The 19102-nt window shown below is 40.1% G+C and overlaps 1 protein-coding gene and 1 pseudogene across 2 annotated transcripts in view; one reads left to right on the top strand and one right to left on the bottom strand.

Moving 5' to 3' along the window:
* Positions 1-19102, top strand: part of POLD3 (DNA polymerase delta 3, accessory subunit) — a 52507-nt gene that overhangs the window by 6808 nt on the left and 26597 nt on the right. For both annotated transcript variants that reach the window (XM_043580253.1, XM_043580254.1), the window contains exons 3-5: positions 5193-5295; positions 13697-13736; positions 14972-15104. In XM_043580253.1, coding sequence (XP_043436188.1) covers positions 5193-5295; positions 13697-13736; positions 14972-15104 — 276 coding nt within the window. The remainder of the gene's footprint in view (positions 1-5192; positions 5296-13696; positions 13737-14971; positions 15105-19102) is intronic.
* On the bottom strand, positions 12362-13465 carry LOC122482868 (annotated as a pseudogene).

Genomic DNA, 19102 nt, shown 5'->3' with positions numbered 1-19102 from the left:
GAGTGAGTATTAAGCACTATGGTAGATATTTTCACATACATTTATCTCACATAATGTTGTCACAGTCCAATGTGATGGGTGTTATCAACCTCTTATAACAGTTGAGAAAATTGAGACTTAAGTATCCTGTCATATTTTAAAATTTTATCTATAGGGGAAGCATTTTAAGTATTGGCGAGGGACCCCTGGGTGGCTCAGTTGGTTAAGCATCTGACTTCCACTCAGGTCATGATCTCACAGTTTGTGAGTTCTAGCCCTGCATTGGGCTTTTTGCTGACCGCTCAGAGCCCACTTTGCATCCTCTCTCTGGTCCCCCACTCTCTGCTGCTCCCCTGCTTGGTGTGTGCACTCACTCTCTCAAATGAATAAAATATTTTTATTTTTATTTATTTTTTTCAACGTTTACTCATTTTTTTGGGGACAGAGAGAGAGCATGGACGGGGGAGGGGCAGAGAGAGAGGGAGACACAGAATCGGAAACAGGCTCCAGGCTCCGAGCCATCAGCCCAGAGCCTGACGCGGGGCTTGAACTCACGGACCGCGAGATCGTGACCTGGCTGAAGTCGGACGCTTAACCGACTGCGCCACCCAGGCGCCCCAAATAAAATATTTTTAAAAAGTATCATTTGTGGTACTAAGGGCAGTGACTAGGCATGGGTGTTATTAATTTGATTAGATTTGTTAAAAATTTTTTTTAGATGTTTACTCATCTTAGAGCACGAGTGGGGGAGGAGCAGAGAGAGAGGAAGACAGAAACGGAAGCAGGCTCCAGGCTCTGAGCCGTCAGCACAGCCTAACTCAGGCCTGGAACCCACGAACTGTGAGATCATGACCTGAGCTGAAGTCAGAGGCTTAACCTACCGAGTTGCCCAGGTGTCCCAGATTTCTTAAAGGAGTATTTTTTTCATTTCTTATTGTTTGCATTATTTTAGGCTGTGTCATAAAACCGTAAACCTAACAGATTAGCTCTTTCTCATCATTGATTTAAACAAGATAATTTCAGGGACACCTGCGTAGCTCAGTCGGTTGAGCATCTGATTCTTGATTTCGGCTCAAGTCATGATTGGCTCAGGGTTGTGGATTCAAGCCCTATTGTTGGCCTCTGTGCTGAGCATGGAACCTGCTTAAGATTCTCTGTCTCTCAAATTAAAAAAAACCAAAACAACAAGATAATTTCAAGTTGTAAAAGTGCTATAAAGAATGAAAATAGGTTTGAGGGGCGTCTGGGTGGCTCAGTCGGTTAAGTGTCCAACTTCAGCTCAGGTCATGATCTCACAGTTCGTGGGTCCGAGCCCCGCATTGGGCTCTGTGCTGACAGCTCAGAGCCTGGACCCTGCTTTGAATTCTGTGTCTCCCTCTCGCTCTGCTCCTCCCCCACTCATCCTCTGTCTCTCTCTCTCAAAAATAAACATTGAAAAAAGTGGTTTTAAATGTAAAAAAAAGAATTAAAATAGATTTGGGAAGGCATTATAGACTATATACTGTATTCATTCTAGGGAAAATTAAAATGGGAAAGTATAGTTAATCATGTATAGGGAAGTGTATCGTTGATATTTAAGAGTATTTTGCATATTTTGCCAGTAAACGTAAAATGTTTGGTGTAATACAGTTAGATAAACATATCTTAGAGACTTAAAAGATATGCAGAAATTATTGTTATTTGTAAAGATTTTAAGTAATCTCTATATCCAACATGGGGCTCAAACTTACAACCCCAAGATCAAGAGTCACATGCTGTAGTGACTGAGCCAGCCAGGTGCCCCTGGAAATTATTCTTTAATTTTTTTAAAGTTTATTTCTTTTATTTTGAGAGAGACAGAGACAGTGTGAGTGGGAGACAGGCAGAGAGAGAAGGGGAGAGAATCCGTGCTGTCAGCACAGAGCCCAACTTGGGGCTCGATTTCACGAACTGTGAGATCTTGATCTGAGCCGACATCAAGAGTCAGACACTTGACTGACTGAGCCACCCAGGCACCCCTGAATAGGGCACATTTTTGTCCTCAGGGAGCTTATAGTCTAGTGGGGATGGCAGATATATAATGAAGTAGTTAGAATATAGTGTGATAAGTGCTCTAATAGGTATGGCATAGGTTCTGTTAGAACTTAGAAGGCAGGGATACCCTGCTAGCCTAGGTGGTTTTAGGGAAGGCTTCATACAGGAGATGATAACTGAGCTGCTGTCTTGATGAGGAGTTAGGTAGATGAGGTCTGAGAAGAGCATTCTAGGCAGAGGGAGGGCATACCAAAGAGCAACGGGGAACTGCAGAATGTTTCCTAAGGTTGAAAATAGTGAGTGTGGGAGAATGGTGAGAGATACAGGGGCCAGAACAAGAAGGGTCTTACCTGTCATTGCTAGAGTGTTGGAGTCAATCCTTAGGGGCTAGGAAAAGACTGAGAACTTTGGAACAAGGAGTAAGATTTCAGACAAGAGTATCCAATTACCTTTCAACATCACTTATTGACTAATAGGCATTTCAAATTTAACATGCCTCTAAACCCAGCTCCTAATTTCTCCCCCAACACCTGTTTTTCCCCATCTCAGTTAATGACAACTTCATTCTTTGAGCTGCTTAGTCCAATCATCTTTGACTCCTTTCTCTCATACCCCACAGTCAATCCACCAGCAAATTCTGTTGTTTCTTCCTTTAAAATGTACCCAGAATTCACCCATTAATCACTACCTCCATTGCTAACGTCCTGGTCTGAGCCCACCATCACCTCTAGCCGGGATTACTGCAGTAGCCTCCTCACTAGTCTCTCTGCTTCCTCCCTTTCCCCTCAACAGTATATTCTCCACACAGCAGTGAGGAATCCTTCTGAAAGGTGAGATCCTGTTATTTCTGTTCTAAAGCTTCTAATGACTTCCGTGCTTAAAGTCCTACATAGGGTCATAAAGCCCTGCAAGTCTGACACCACTCTTCTTCCTCCACACTTGCCTCTTTTCTGTTCTTGAACTTTGCTTACTTATATTCTTGCCTCAGAGCCTTTACATTTTTAGTCTGTCTGCCTGGAACATTTTTCCCCAAGATATCCACATTGGTGGCTCCCTTACTTTCACGAAGGGTTCTGCTATGAGGTCTTCCTTAATCATCTTATATAAAATCACAGAACTTCTCAGGCTAGTTATATTCTCCTTACCTTTATTTTTTTTTTCATAGATTCACTACTGCCTGACATATATTTACTTATTTGTTAGTTTATTGTTTGTCTTTCTTTTCTACAGCATAAGAGTAGGAATTTGGACTTCTCTGTTCACTGCTCTATCCTCTAGAAATAGAACATAAAGTAAAATTTTGTTGACCAGATGATTTGCATTTTTAAAGCTTCACAATGGTGGCCTTGTGGATAATGAATGGGAAAGGGGCAGGGCAGAATTAACACTTGAAATAGTCCAGTTAAGAGATTTGGGGCCTGGAGTCAAGAATTACTTAGGAGGAAGACCTAATGAGATCTGGTAACTCACTAGACCGGGAGAAGTGAAGGATAATGACTCCAGATTTCTGGTTTGGGTGGTTTGAGCGGATGATGTTGTTGTTAGGAATAAATGAAACCATGGGGTGAATGAAATAGACCAAAATGAGAATATGTAGTTAGGTGACCAACCATCCTGGTGTCCCCAGGACTGTCTGTTTTAACACTAAAAGTTCATGTCTCAGGAAACCCCTCAGATCCAGGCACACCCAGATCATTGGTCACTCTAATTTTTAGAGGGAAAAGATAGCTGACAACAGAACTCCAGCAGCGTGGAATAGGAGGAGATGGTCAAGTCTGTGCAGGAAATGGGGCAGAGGCAGTTGAAGGGGTAGCAGGAGACTCAATGGGGCATGGGATCATGGAAGCTAAGAGAGCAGATGCTTCAAGAAGAGTGGTCAACAGTATAGGTTGAGTTTCCCTTGGAATTTTTGAGTATTTAGCTGTCTTTGGCAGAAGTGTGACATATCAGAGGCACAGTAAATGTTTCTTGAAATAAAAGACACAAATGCTATCCCTCTGTTGTTGTTTTTGTTAAATTCTTTTGTTAAACTAAGTTAAGGGGAGTCAACTTTGGATACTTGCTGGGGCATAAAGATAAAAATTAGTTTAGGGATACTACTAAAAGCAACATTGGGGCGTCTGGGTGGCTCAGTTTGTTAAGCATCTGACTTCAATTCAGGTCATGATTTCACGGTTCATGAGTTTGAGCCCCGCACCAGTCTCTGTGCTGATAGCTCAGAGCCTGCAGCCTGCTTAGGATTCTGTGTCTCGCTTTCTCTCTTCCCCTCCCCCATTCATGCTCTGTGTCTCTCTAAAAAATAAATAAATTAAAAAAAAAACATTAAAAGCGATTTTATTTCTACATTGAGTGGCAATTTCAGGTTAATGAATATTCTGAATACTGGGCAGTGTGAGTAAGCTGTTACATTCTGCAGTTCTGAAACAGTATTGTGTCTGAGCGAACAAAAAATTTGAATTTCAGAATGAGACACTTATGATCATCTACATAGTGGTTCTTACTGTTTTAGAGTAATCCCTTTGAGAATCTATTAACCCTGAACTGTCTCCTTCCAAAAACACATGTGTATCTTGCTTTCAGTTTAGGGAGTGGAGGGTTAGAGATGGCCACAAGAATCCCAGGCTAAGAGTCACTGATTCCCCTTGTTTTATATCTTAGGGTTAAGAGGCCTAGAAAAATTAACTTATCCAGGATGGTTAGTGACTGAACTTTTTCTTGATTCATTGTTGTATCCACTGTGTGTTGTTGTTACTGTGTCAACTCCATACAAGTTGATCCAAACCTGTATGTCCTGTTTAAAGTCCATTTTTTTGGGGGGCGCCTGGGTGGCGCAGTCGGTTAAGCGTCCGACTTCAGCCAGGTCACGATCTCACGGTCTGTGAGTTCGAGCCCCGCGTCAGGCTCTGGGCTGATGGCTCGGAGCCTGGAGCCTGTTTCCGATTCTGTGTCTCCCTCTCTCTCTGCCCCTCCCCCGTTCATGCTCTGTCTCTCTCTGTCCCAAAATAAATAAAAAACGTTGAAAAAAATAAAATAAAATAAAGTCCATTTTTTTTTAACTCTCTGTCTATGGGATGGATCAAAATATTCTGTAAAAATTTGATGGACCGTCAGATTTTATATATTTAACTCTTAAGTCATGAATTAAGAGTTGATGGGGTAAAAACTTACTAATAATGACTTGTGCCTTTTGTTTGGAACAGGATGCTGTATGATTATGTTGAAAGGAAGCGAAAGGAGAATTCAGGAGCCCAGCTGCATGTCACCTATTTAGTGTCTGGCAGTCTCATTCAGAATGGACATTCTGTAAGTTGTCAGAATCTTATGAGCTGGAGTATGTTTGAGTTATAAACCATGTTACATAACGTAACACAAGGGAAAACAGTAGGATTCAGTATTACGGAAATTTTAAAGGGAAACTTCAAGATGCTGATTATTTTGGATTTTTAGACTGAACCTAAAACTCTAAGCTTGGGTAATATCTTGGCTGTGATGCAGAGAGAGTATCATGATTATTCAGTTTTCCTAGGCAACAAGATTAGGAGACTGCTCTGCTATTCCTTTCTTCCTCTTCAAAGTGTACTGGGGACAGTGATGGTTAATTTTCATCCTGTTCAGATGTCCAGCCACAACTTAGGTGTTCAGAAAGTCCAATTTTATTTATTTTTAAACTGAGTTTGATTTCAGTTTAAAATTTTGAAAAATTTCATTTTGGTAGGCTTATGTCTGAGTGGCTGAGGGACAGAGGTGTTGATAGGGGACTGAGCTAATGCAGTGCAGAAGCATAGGCCAGGAATACCTTTATTCTCCTATATCTATTTATAGTCCCATCTGGTATCTGGTCATTCATCAGCACAGGTCACTGCTGTGTTTTTATCATCCAGAGCACAAAGCTTTTTCAGGTCTGCTGACTTCTCTTAGCTACTTCCCTGTCCCTCTTGAGGGCTCAAGGATCATTCTATTACTGTCATGCCTGGATGAGGGCATCAGAAGCTCTGCTGAGATAACTCGTTCCTTCTTCTTCACTAGACTGATCTTTGGGAACTTTGATAATTTCTCCTCTCTGTCTTCCTCCCAAAAGTAAGGGACACCTTTTCTGTTCTCACTTCCCCAAATCTCGAATCTGAAAGTTCTTTTGCTTCCACTACCACCACCATCAGCTCCATAGAACTTAGCCCAAGGATTAGATTTCCTGCTCAGATATCCACTAATGTTTAAGTTTTTCTCTTTCTTTTGACTTTCCCTTAGAGCCCTCGGCTCAGAAAAGCCTGATTTATCAATATATTGACTGGGGTCACCTTGTAGCAAGAGTTCCAAGCATGTGAAATGTAAAACTTGGGGCGCCTAGGTGGCTCAGTCGGTTGAGCATCCGACTTCGGCTCAGGTCATGATCTCGCGGTCTGTGAGTTCAAGCCCCACGTTGGGCTCTGTGCTGACAGCTCGGAGCCTGGAGCCTGCTTCGAATTCTGTGTCTCCCTCTCTCTGCCTCTCCCCAACTCATGCTCTGTCTCTGTCTGTCTCTCTCTCTCTCTCTCTCTGTCAAAATAAACAAACATTAAAACTAGATTGGCAATTTAGTAATTTATAAGGAGAAACAACTGCTATGGGATCAGATCCTTATATTCTGTGACCAGCATATTCTTTCCTCATTGGTAAGCTATTTGGCAAGCCAGGTGATAACAAGGTGTTTATAAGTGTAGACAGAATCAGATGTCATTATATATCAGAAACACAAAATTAAGCAGACCTGATTTATTTGCTTTCAGAAATAAACCTGCCACCAGAATCCTTTCCACACATAGCTTTAGAGTGAATACTGCCCAAGTTTGCATCTGAATGTCTTCTTTCCTTTTGTTTCTAGGTTTAACTAACCCCCCCTCTTTCTTTTCTTTTGTTTTTTCTATAAGGCAAAGCCCTTTTATTTATTTATTATTTTTTTAAATGTTTATTTTTTGAGAGAGAGACAGAGACAGAGTGCAAGCAGGGGAGGGGCACACAGAATCTGAAGCAGGCTCCAGCCTCTGAGGTGTCAGCACAGAGCCTGATGCGGGGCTCAAACCCACGAATTGCAAGAATATGACCTGAGCCAAAGTCAGACACTCAACTGACTGAGCCACCCAGGCACCCTGCCCCCCTCTCTTTCTTTAATTAGTTGTTGCCTTCAATCTAGTCATGTCAATTTTTTTTATTTATCTTTTTATTTTAGAGAGCATGAGTGGGGGAGAAGGGCAGAGAGAGAGAGAGAGAGAGAGAGAGAGAGAGAGAGAGAGAGAGAGAATCTTAAGCAGGCTCCATGCCCAGCACGGAGCCCAACATGGGGCTAGATCCCATGACCCTGGGATCATGACGTGAGCCAAAGTCAAGAGTCGGATACTCAACTGACTGAGCCACCCAGGTGCCCCTAGTCTTACCAGTTCTTTACCTTAGAATAATTGTGTTCCTTTTTTTTATTATTACTATTTTAATGTTTATTTGTGAGAGAGAGACAGAGAGAGAGACAGAGTGTGAGCAGGGGAGGGGCAGAAAGAGAGGGAGACATAGAATCGGAAACAGGCTCCAGCCTCTGAGCTGTCAGCACAGACACCAATGCAGGGCTCAAACTCACAGACCATGAGATCATGACCTGAGTGAGCTGAAGTCGGATGTTTAACCGACTGAGCCACTCAGTCACCCCTTGTGTTCCTTTAAAGCAGTGGTTTTTATTTTTTTTTTTGATCACTGATTCCTTTGAGAATCTGAAAGAAAAATATGTATATTGACATATTCATAAAATTTTGAGTGAGATCATGACCTGAGCTGAAGTCAGATGCTTAACCTACTGAGCCACCCAGGCACCCCATCCCTGTGTCCATCTTAAGAGGAACCCACTGAGTGGGACGAGGTGGCTGAGTGGTTAAGGCGATGGACTGCTAAGAGGAACCCACTGAATCAGACCTCTACCCTGGTATGCATTGTTTAGCATAAGCAAGTTGGTATTTCAACTGCCAGTATCCCCTCAGGCAGCATTTAGCCACACTGAACTCTCTAGGCCGTCCACATTTTCTCTGGAAGGTACCCATTTTTGTTTGTAGGGCCTTACTTAGAAAGTTGCATAAGTTTGAGTGGTTAATTCCTAATGCTGCTTTTCTAATTAGCTCTATAATTTTTTTGGTACAGTTTTACAGAACCTAACATTTTTCGAAATGACTTTTTTTTTTTTTTAAATGTTTGTTTATTTTTGAGAGAGTGAGCGAGAGAACAAGTTGGGGAGAGGCAGAGAGAGGGAGACACAGAATCCGAAGCAGGCTTCAGGCTCTGAGCTGTCAGCACAGAGCCCAACATGCGTCTCGAACCCAAGATCATGACCTGAGCCGAAGTTGGACACTTAACCAACTGAGCCACCCAGGCACCCTGACCTTTGTTTTTTTAAGGAGAAAATGCATTATGAAAACATACTAATATACCCAGTTTATAAAAATTACACTTTTGAAAAAAAATTTAGTTGATTTTATACTGCTTTTTTCTCTTATGTTATATGAGTTTTGGTAGTTCCTAACATTCATAAATATGTTAAAATACTGAAAAATATTTGCTTTAGTAAAGCAAAACTATCTTTAATATGATTACAGGTTAAGATTTCTTTGCAGTTCCTTTTGTCTGTAGGATATATCTTACTAGGGATGCACAATCAGCTAGTATTTTATTTTTTTATTTTTTATTTTTATTAAAAGCTTATTTGTTTTGAGAGAGAGAGAGTGTGTGAACAGGGGAGGGGTGGAGAGAGAGAATCCAAAGCAGGCTCTGCGCTTTTAGTGTAGAGCCCGAGGTGGGGCTTGATCTCACAAACTGAGATTATAACCTGAGCCAAACTCAAGAGTCAGATGCTTAACCAACTGAGCCACCCAGGCACCCCAATCAGCCTGTGTTTTAGAGTCACTTGCAATAACTCCTCTCTGTGGATAAGCCACCAATTAAGTATCTAGTTAAATTCAAATTTTTTCCCACTTTCAATTTTTAGGTTCCCTACTTTTCCTGACAGGTAATTATTTTAATAGATTCTGCTTCTATTCCGTTGTTGTTGTATATATTTTTAATATATGCAAATATATATTCTATTACTCCCCCCTCCCTTTTTTTTAAGAGAGAGAGTGCAAGTGTGGGGGAGAGGGGCAGAGGGAGAGAGAATCTTAAGCAGGCTCCACGTTCAGTGCGGAGCCTGACATGGAGCTTGATCCCACAACCTTGGAATCACAGCCTGAGCTGAAATCGAGTTGGATGCTCAACTGACTGAGTCACTTAGGTGCCCCTTTATTACTCCCTTTCTTAGATAAAAGTTTTCATACTATACTCCCTATTTTACATTTTGCTTTTTTACCTACAGTAGACCCTGAACATTATTCCATAGCAGTTATAGAAATATTCCTTTTTTTTTTTTTAAGTTTGTTTATTTATTTACTTAAGCAATCTATACACCCAACATGAGGCTTGAACTCATGACCTGGAGACCCAGAGTCACATGCTCTTTCAACTGAGCCAGTCAGGCGCCCCAAAATATTCCTTATTCCTTATTACAGCCACCTGATGCTACATTGATAATACTTTAGGTTTTTCAACAGTCCCTTATTGATAGTTTTTGGAGTTATTTACAATACATGGCCTTTACAAATTGTGCTATAGTTAACGTGTGTTGTTTTTTTTTTAATATTTTTGCCACTTTTAAGGTTGCGTTTCCTAGGATTATTAGGATGCGTATGTACTTTTGTTGGGTAATTGCCAAATACTTCTCCATTTTTCATTCCTACCAGTAATGTATGAGAGTCCCTTTTCTATATAATGCATGTTGTCGTATGTTTCGGGGTCATTTGTGTTTCTTTTCCTATGAATTGTCTTCATACCTCTTGCCTATTTTTTCTAAAGGAGTTTATTTCCTCTATTTTAGAAGCTGTATATTAACCCTTTGTGATATGAGTTGCAGGTATTTTTCCCACTTTATCATTTCTCTTTGTACTTTGGCTTAAAGTTTATTTTTGTCATCTAAAAATTGTACATTTGTTAGTTTTTATAGATTATTTAAATTCTTATTGTTTATAGTTAGGAAACTTTTCCTCATTCTCATATCACTTCATAGTAGAATTTATCTGTTTATAGAAGAATTCACCCATATTTTCTACTAGTATATGTATGGTTTTATTCTTTACACTTAAATCTCTGCTTGGTTTAGAATTTATTCTAATCTGTGAGAGACAGATCCAATTTTTATTTGGTTCCATATGATTATATATTAATTCTCTTTACAAAACTTACTAAGAGGTTCTTTTACTCACACTATTTGAGATGCTGTGTTCATTTTCTTGTGTTTATTTTTCACTTTTAAAATTTAGCTTTATTCAAAGGAGCACCTGGGTGGCTCGGTTGGTTAAGCGTCCAACTCTTGATTTTGACTCAGGTCATGATCTCACAGTTCATGAGATTGAGCCCCACATCGGGCTCTGTGCTGACATCATGAAGCCTGCTTGGGATTCTCTCTCTCCCCTGTGTCTGTCCCTCCCTGGCTCGTACTGTCTCTATCTCAAAAATAAATATACTTAAAAAAAAATGGAGTTTTATTCTACTACGTTAATACTAATGCATGCCTGATAACCTAGTGATAATTCATAAGTTTAAGAGTTCACAACATTTTTAGAAAGCACATAATGTTAACATTCAAATAAGGTGTTATAGAAAATTTTGTGAAGAATGAAATGTTTACTATAATCCTTAAAAGCCTTGGTCCATTTTGAAAGATCAACATTGAAGTTTTAAAAATCAGAAGAAAGGAAAGTAAGTTTTTTTCCTCCACAAAATACATAAGAACCACTTGCTGGCATTCGTATTTTGAGTGCCTGGAATAAAATGGGCTACATTTTCAAAGGCAGTTTATAACAGCTTGTACAAGGACTTGTTTCATTTGATTTAGCACCAAGTACATTAAGAGTAAATACACCATTCAAGAGTCACGTTTCTCCTCTAGCTCTCATATGCCCCACAGGACGTAAGCAAGCATCCTTGTTACCCCACTAAGGGATCAAATCATTTTCATTTTAATATGGCAACTCAGATTATACTCACCGGTAGAGTTTCTTCCTGCCAAATAACAGTGGCCATAACTATGGCAGTGAATGCTAGCAGGTGTCAACTTCTTTGATTAGGAATAAAGAACTCAGTCAGCAGTTGGTCTTTTTCAGCCTGTCATGTAAATGCTTTTAATTGCTATAGCTGTTTACTAATTATGATTGTTATATATATCAAGGGAATTTTCCTCAAGCATACATGATCTATTTCTGTTTCCTTGTGCCATGGGTTTTCTTTTATTCTTCTTCTTGTAATTAATTTATTAATTACAAGGCAGATCTTACATTTTGATTACAAAGCAAGCTAGCAAGTAGATCCTAAAGCACAAATTTTTTTTTTTTTTTTAATTTTTTTTCAACGTTTATTTATTTTGGGGATAGAGAGAGACAGAGCATGAACGGGGGAGGGGCAGAGAGAGAGGGAGACACAGAATCGGAAACAGGCTCCAGGCTCTGAGCCATCAGCCCAGAGCCCGACACGGGGCTCGAACTCACGGACCGCGAGATCGTGACCTGGCTGAAGTCGGACGCTTAACCGACTGCGCCACCCAGGCGCCCCTAAAGCACAAATTTTTAAACTCAATAACATTTGAAAACATAAGACTTTACTTACATTTTCTGTTGAAAATTCAGCTTTGGTGTTTTTGCAAGAACTTCTGTCTGTTTCTGATGTAAATCATCCCTCAGTGCACATGTATTTTCGAAAGAACAGTCTTAGGAAAATGAACTTTCTTATGTGCTAATTAATACTTTTTTTAGTAAGTTGAAAATTCGAGTAAACTGAAGGTATGTTTAATGACAAAATAAATACAGCATATGTGACTAGTTTATAAGTGTCTTAGTGTATAGGTAGCAGTGAATTTGCATCCTGCAACTAATCTGTAAATCCAGTTTTTGTTTTTTCTTGGAATTTTATAGACATAATATCTCACAAAGCCATATACCACAGTGCTGAAGATGCTTTTTTTTTTTTTGCATCAGTCTATGCAAAAGCCCCTTATAAGATACTTTCCCCAAATAATATGGAATTTTTTTGTTTCTTTTCCATAAAGTAAGAAAACTTTATCAACCACTTATTCTTCTGAACAAATGTTAGGTTACTACCAATTGCTTTTTTAATTTGCTCTAAAAGATTTTTTTTAGGGCCGCCTCAGTGGCTCAATCAGTTAAGCATCCGACTCTTGATTTTGGCTCAGGTCTTGATCTCATGGTTTGTGGGTTCAAGCCCCACTTCTGGCTCCGTGTTGACAATGTGGAGCCTGCCTGGTATCCTCTCTCTCTGCCCTTCCCCACCTCATGCATGGGTGCTTTGTTTCTCTCTCTCAAAAATAAATAAACTTAAAAAAACATTAAAAACATTTTTTTTTAAGTTTAGACATTTCTGATGTTTTTCAATTGCACACCCACAGATTACTGGATAAAACACTAGATAATTTCAAAAGATGAATCTTCATATTTCACTCATTTGACACATCCTTAATTTCCAGATAAAATCAGTAGAAATGAAACTAATAGAATTCTCAAAGGATTCATACATGCCAGTCTTAGGATAAGGAGCTTCTAAATGCATGGACGAGGAGCTTCTGCTCATCTTACTAGGTAAATGTGGTTTTCCTCATGAAGTAACTGATGCTTTCTGGTTCATTTGTGGAACTTTTGTTTGTAGGGAAACATATACATAGGGCCAGATCTTATCAGTTTCTTTTGTGGAGAATGTATCCTACACCCCTTTTGTCTGGTAGGTAATATTCCAGGACCAGTTCTGTTTGGGTTTTGTAAGCCTTCCATCTCTTGAGAACAATTTCTGGTCTGTTATTCTCACACTGGATGATAGGTGCTCCAGTCAGATCATCACGGTTTTGGGAGGGATAAATTTGATGTTGTAGGCCAGGTGGCTAGGTGGATGAATTTAGCAAGGAGTGAGGTGTTGTTTAATGACCTCAAAGGGCATGTTCAGATTAATCACCATGTCTATCAGATAAACGATCCAGGGCTTCTGCTTATGGAAGTGTCCTTGGAAAACTATCTAATACCCAGCTATGTCGGGTGAGACTTTTCAATTCACGAAGGGCCAAGCTGAGTCATGACATTGTCTGAAATGAGCTTCCCTTGTTTAGTGAAAGTCTTGGCTAACCAATTTCTGTGTCCCAAGCCCACTGTCTCAGAGTGGGTCCCTGTGGGAGAGGGGCTTCAGCTCAAAGTATTTTGTGATGTGCGATGACACACCTTGCCCGAGCTCGGTGCCACCATGATCACTGCGTTCAGGAGGCCCGGGCTGCACAGAAAGAGGGCTTTGGCCTGGTTGCACACTCACCCTGTTCTGTGGTTTGGGACCTGTGGGCTGGCAGCACTGTGAGCTGAGGGCTGCCATTTGTTTGGTTTTTCATTGTATTGTTGATATGTATATTCTGTCACTTTCCTTAACCTGATGAAGTTTTAAAGTAAACAGCTTAAGTTAAAAAATAAGCCTGACTTTATGAAACTGTAATACAGATTTTTATGGGTACCTAATGTTCGTAATTTCACATCAAGGTGCAATTGAATTATCAGCAAAGAAACTTTCAAATTGGAAGTTGTACTACTACTTTAAACACTAATGAGATGTTATTTCCTTACAGTGCCACAAGGTTGCAGTAGTGAGAGAAGACAAATTGGAAGGTAAGTGTTTTAGCAACTTAGCAAGATTTTCCTCTTTTGGGATCAATGTAGGTACAGAAAAAATCTGCCCCTAGCATCTGCATACAGTATATTTAGCTATTTAACTGAAGAGCTGAATATTCCTTTTATTAGTAGTTTCTGAAACATGTTAAAATAGGATACCACATCTGCCTAACTTCCCATTTTTAAGACCAGTAGCTGCTGACATTTATAAAGCACTTTTATCACAGGATTTCAAAGCTCATGTGATTCTTGCAAAAAAACTATCATGAATAACATGTGGAACACCTCATCAACTGTAAAAAAGACAGTAGTCTCTAAATACTGTTTTGTGTTCCAGGACAGTTTTTTAGGAAGAAAATTAAAGATTGCTTTTCCAAAGTCAGAAAGACTTAATAGAACTTCTAAATTAAATTTATCTTCCCATTTCAAAATTATTAATGCTATGGTTCTATTTAAAAATCCAGTTCAAAGGAATTTTATGACAGGGTCCACATGATCTGGACCTTTGTCTCAAGACAAAACTTGTACTGTTGTACTTCCTATATAAAGACTCCCACCAGTGGTGTCATTTTCTTACAGAAGAATTCTGAGGTATTTAGGGTGGTGGAGATGTCCACTTTTTTCTTTGTGAATTCCCACCGTGGTAGGCAAAGTGAGATTTATTCATTCAGTAGATACATCATGAGTATTTATACTCTGTCAGGCTCTGTGCTACGTGCTGGAGACTCAAGCACATTCCCTTTCTTCGTGGAATCTAACATTTGTTCTTGTGATGTTCTTCTGTGTTTCTCCTCTGCAGACTTATCTGGTTAGTATTTTTGTTATAGAGTTGCTTTGTCTGCACAAAAATTGAATTACATAATTGAGTCTTCTCAGGTAGAAATTATTCTTCAGTTATATGCTAAAGATTCTTCCCTGACTGAAAAAAAAAAACCCAAAACATCATAGTCATCATCAATCATTCATTAATGTTTACTGAATGTCCACTGGATGAGTGATACCCTCACAGGTGTGGTACTTAGGACTGACTCACCACTACCTACCTTGTCATGATGTCCCCGTTATAGAAAAAAGAGTTGATGTTATACTGTGTATGTGACTCTTTGGCCTTTTAGGGCTTTTTGGACCACCACAGATTGCAAATGGTTTTAATGCAGAAGGGTTTCTTGTTAAAGTCCCCACATGCTATGAAGTTTGTGTATTAACAGACTGCTTTTCCTGTTGACTTGTAGCAGTGAAGTCCAAGCTAGCTGTGACTGCCAGCATCCATGTGTACAGCATCCAGAAAGCCATGCTAAAGGACAGTGGGCCTCTGTTCAATACCGACTATGACATCCTTAAAAGCAACTTGCAGAACTGCAGCAAGTGAGCTCCTTAATGTTCCTTGTGGGCTTCTTTACGAATTGATTTTGTAAGATGTTTACACAGTGGCTGCCTCTTAAGAGTGAATGCCAAGTCTAGTAAAACCCCATTTATCTTGCAGTAAGACACATGCCTGGTTTTATTAGTACATCATAAGGTGAAAAATAGCAGCCACAACCCATATTGAAAACCCCAGTGGGCTCCCCATAAATCTATTTCTCATGTATTTATCCTGTCACCGCCACCAGAAATGTTTGTTGTGCCCCCTCATTACTCCCTTACCCCAGTCTCTGCTTGTCTGAATCCTACCCATTTTTCAGGAACCAGTGTAAACGTCCTTCAAAAACTATTTCTAATTTGTTATCCCTCTACCTTCCATCCAAAAGCAGTTGATCTTCTACAGCCAGGATCACATCTTGTTTGTTTTTGTACTTTATATCGTTTTCAGTGAGGTGATGGACCATAATGCACAGGCTTGTGTTGTGGCTTTGCTGCTTAATAGCCTGGTGGTTTTGGGCCAATTACTTAAACTCTTTGAGTTTGGGCTTTTTCATTTTTAAATTAAATTCATTTTAAAACTTTCAAATAGTAATACCTACTTTGTGGGGTTGTATTAAGAGTTCAAATCAGTTCCCCAGACATATTAAGCACCTGCTACTTTGATAGGTACTAAGTGAGATCATTTGAATTCATTCCACAAAGTTCTGATGAGTACCTATGGCATGCCACACACTGTAGAGTGAATATGGCCCAGTACCTGCTTATGGAACTGATGGTCCTATGGTAAACACTTACATTATAGCATGACAGTGCTATAATAGGAGTAATACTGAGGGAGGCTATTTGGGGGGCATTTGTGGGAAATCAAATAGCTAGGGCCTGTGTTAGGAAATTATAGGGAACGCATTGAAAGCAGAACACTGCTTTCTGGCCTGCTCTTCTCATAGCCCTCTGAGTGATCTCCACCATAGTGGCCTCCTCAAGACGTCATGAACAATGACTGATTACCCTCCTCAACTCCCATGAGCAAGAAGATTCTTCAAACAAAAAAGGGGGATAGGTGGGAAATCAAATAGCTATGTCCTGGGTTAGGAGAATGCATGCTTTCCTTATAATCGCCTAACCCAGGACATAGCTATTTGATTTCCCACACACTCATCCCTCACTTTTGGGTGGGGTGGAGTGATGAGTCAAAAGAGAGAAGGCTTCCTAGAGGGTGTGACATTTAAGTCAAGGCCTTAAGGCCCAAGTAGAAGTAGCCAGTAAAAGGAGAAGTAGAAGAGTGAGGACAGAACTGTGAGGAAACATGGTGCTTGTGTGGAACGAAAGTCATTTTCTGTGGCTGGACTTAGACTGAGAGGTAGGAAATAATGAAATATAAGACTAAAGTAGGACTCACAGTCTACACTTTGACTAGTAGGTTAGAGAGTTTCGACTTTATTCTGAGGGCACTGGGGAGCCACTGAGGATTTTGAAGCAGATGGGTGAAATGATCAGAGCTGCATTTATAGAAAGATCACTTGGGGCACCCAGGTGGCTCAGTCAATTAAGTGTCCAACTCTTGATTTTGGCTCAGGTCATGATCTCATGGTTTGTAGGATCAAGCCCCACATCAGGCTCTGTGCTGAAAGCGCAGAGCCTGCTTGAGATTCTCTTTCTCCCTCTCTCTCTGTTCCTCTCCTGCTTGTGCTTGTTTTCTTCCTCGCATTCAAAAATAAATATTAAAAAAAAAAAAGATCACTTGGCTGCAATAAGATGGTGAACATCGATCAGAAGGGAATAATCGGGAGACAAAGCCGTCAGTGAAGAGAGATGTTGCAGTGATTCAGGGTGGAGATGACAGTTATCTGAAGTATAGTAGTTGTATTGAGGGTGAAGAGGTATGAAGGTTAAAGAGTCATGCTGTCAAAACCTGGATGTTGTCACACTTGGAGACCAGGTGTGTGTATGTGGCTGGGTGGGGGTGTTCATGATGTTAAGGATGATAACCATATATCTGACTTGGTGGCTGAATTGGGTGATGGTGTTATCAATAAGAAAGGGAATATGTGGGGAGGAGTAAGCTTGCGGGGGGAAGGAAAAATGGTGAATTGGGTTTGGACGTGTTGAGTTTGAGAAGCCTGTGAGGAGTCCAAGTGAAGATGTCCATGCAATAGATAGATGAGTCTAGAGCTAAGAGAGAAATCTGGCATGAAGATAGAGATTTCGGAATCAGAGAAAATAGGTAATTAATTGGAACACAGCAGTAGATACAGTCATTCACAGAGAATGCGTAGAATGAAAGAGGGCAGAAAGTAAAACTCGAGGTCATGGTTACTAGCTGTATAACCTTAAGCAAATTATTGAACCTCTCTGTGCCTCCGTCTCCTCATCAGTAAAATGAAGCTAACAATGGTACAAAGCTCAACAGGTTATTGAGGAGTAAATGAATGAATATATATAAAACACTTAGAATAGTGTTTGGTATGTAGTAAGCGCTATTTAAAGATAGCCACTTTTCAAGGGATGGGCAAGAGAAGAAGAGCCTAAATGGGAGCAGCCAGAGCTGAGAGGAAAATCACGAGAATATAGAGGGCTCTAAAAGCAAGGAAAGAGTTTTAAGAGGTAGGGACTGATTGGCAATATCATATCTTACTGAGAAGCAAAGTAGAATAGGAACTGAAAAGTGTCCATTGGATTTAGTGATGGCCTCGGTAAGAGGCTTTTCCATGGAGTGGCCAGAATCTGGTGAACTGAGTAAATGGGAGCATGATAAAGTGGGACAGCAAAAATGGACAAGTCTTCAGGAAATTGGACTGTAATATGGAGAAAGAGAGAGGTAGCTAAAGAGGATTTGAGACTGAGAGAGAATATATACATTGTTGAGAATGCCCTGAACTTGTACTATTCAGAAAGAGCCATAAGAGAAGAAATGGTTGAAGCTACTGGGCGAGATGGGGTAACTGATACAACCAGGTCCTTGAGGAGAAATAGAGACTTGCCAAACACAGTTTCTGTAAGTTCCATGAGAACAGGGATTGTGTCTATTTTGTGACCAAAAAATGGTGCCTGGCAAATGGTAAGCATTTAGTAAGTAACTGTTGAGTGAATTGATGATAGACATTGGTTCTTTTACTCTACCGCTCAAACCTTAATAGGCACACAAATATTTATTAAATACATAAATATAATTCTATAGCTAGAGTAATAAGTGGTGGGGTTTTTAAAAAATTTTTAGTGTTTATTTTTGAAAGAGAGACAGAGCATGAGTGGGGAAGGGGCAGAGAGAGAGGGAGACACAGAATCCGAAGAAGGCTCCAGGCTCTGAGCTGTCAGCACAGAGCCTGATGCAGGGCCTGAAGCCACAAATTGTGAGATCATGACCTGAGTCGTGATCCGAAGTTGGATGCTTAACCAACTGAGCCACCCAGGCACCCTGATAAGTGGTGTTTCTTAGGGAAGGACTACAAGAAAAGATGAATATCCTGATAGGTTTATGTAAATTGTACTATTAGATTTCAAAAATAATCTGCATTAAAATCTAGTTGTGGCATGTCAAGCTCTAAAAATCAGTTCTTCTATTGTATCTGAGTAGACAAACAGGAATAAAGGGGACTCAGAAGTTCAAAATGATATTTACTCAGGGACCACTGAAGTAAACATGGCAAAGTAGAAATGTGGTAATAGGAAGCACTTTAATGAAACCTTACTTAAATACTTAAAGTATAATGGGTAGAAATGTGAAGAATTTATCTCCAATAAAGAAGTTTGTCAATGCCCTTGAGAATTATGGGCCAACTGAAATCTGACTCATTGTTTCATGTGTTTTAAGAAGTGCTGTGACAGGAAGAAAGTTGAAATTTTAGGACTGAGCAGATTCTTCTCTCTTCGGACATGTTCCCAGCCTAACTTGGTCTCTTCCTTATTGCCAGTTCTGGTCCTGACCCTAAGGTGTGGAATGTAGACCAAATGGAGAAAGAGTTGTTTCAGGGCCAACTTCAGATGTTGACAATGAAATAAAC

Source organism: Prionailurus bengalensis, chromosome D1, assembly GCF_016509475.1.
Source record: "Prionailurus bengalensis isolate Pbe53 chromosome D1, Fcat_Pben_1.1_paternal_pri, whole genome shotgun sequence".
NCBI lineage: Eukaryota > Metazoa > Chordata > Mammalia > Carnivora > Felidae > Prionailurus > Prionailurus bengalensis.
The sequence above is the reverse complement of the archived record's forward strand: the minus strand, read 5'-3'. Positions and strand labels throughout refer to the sequence as shown.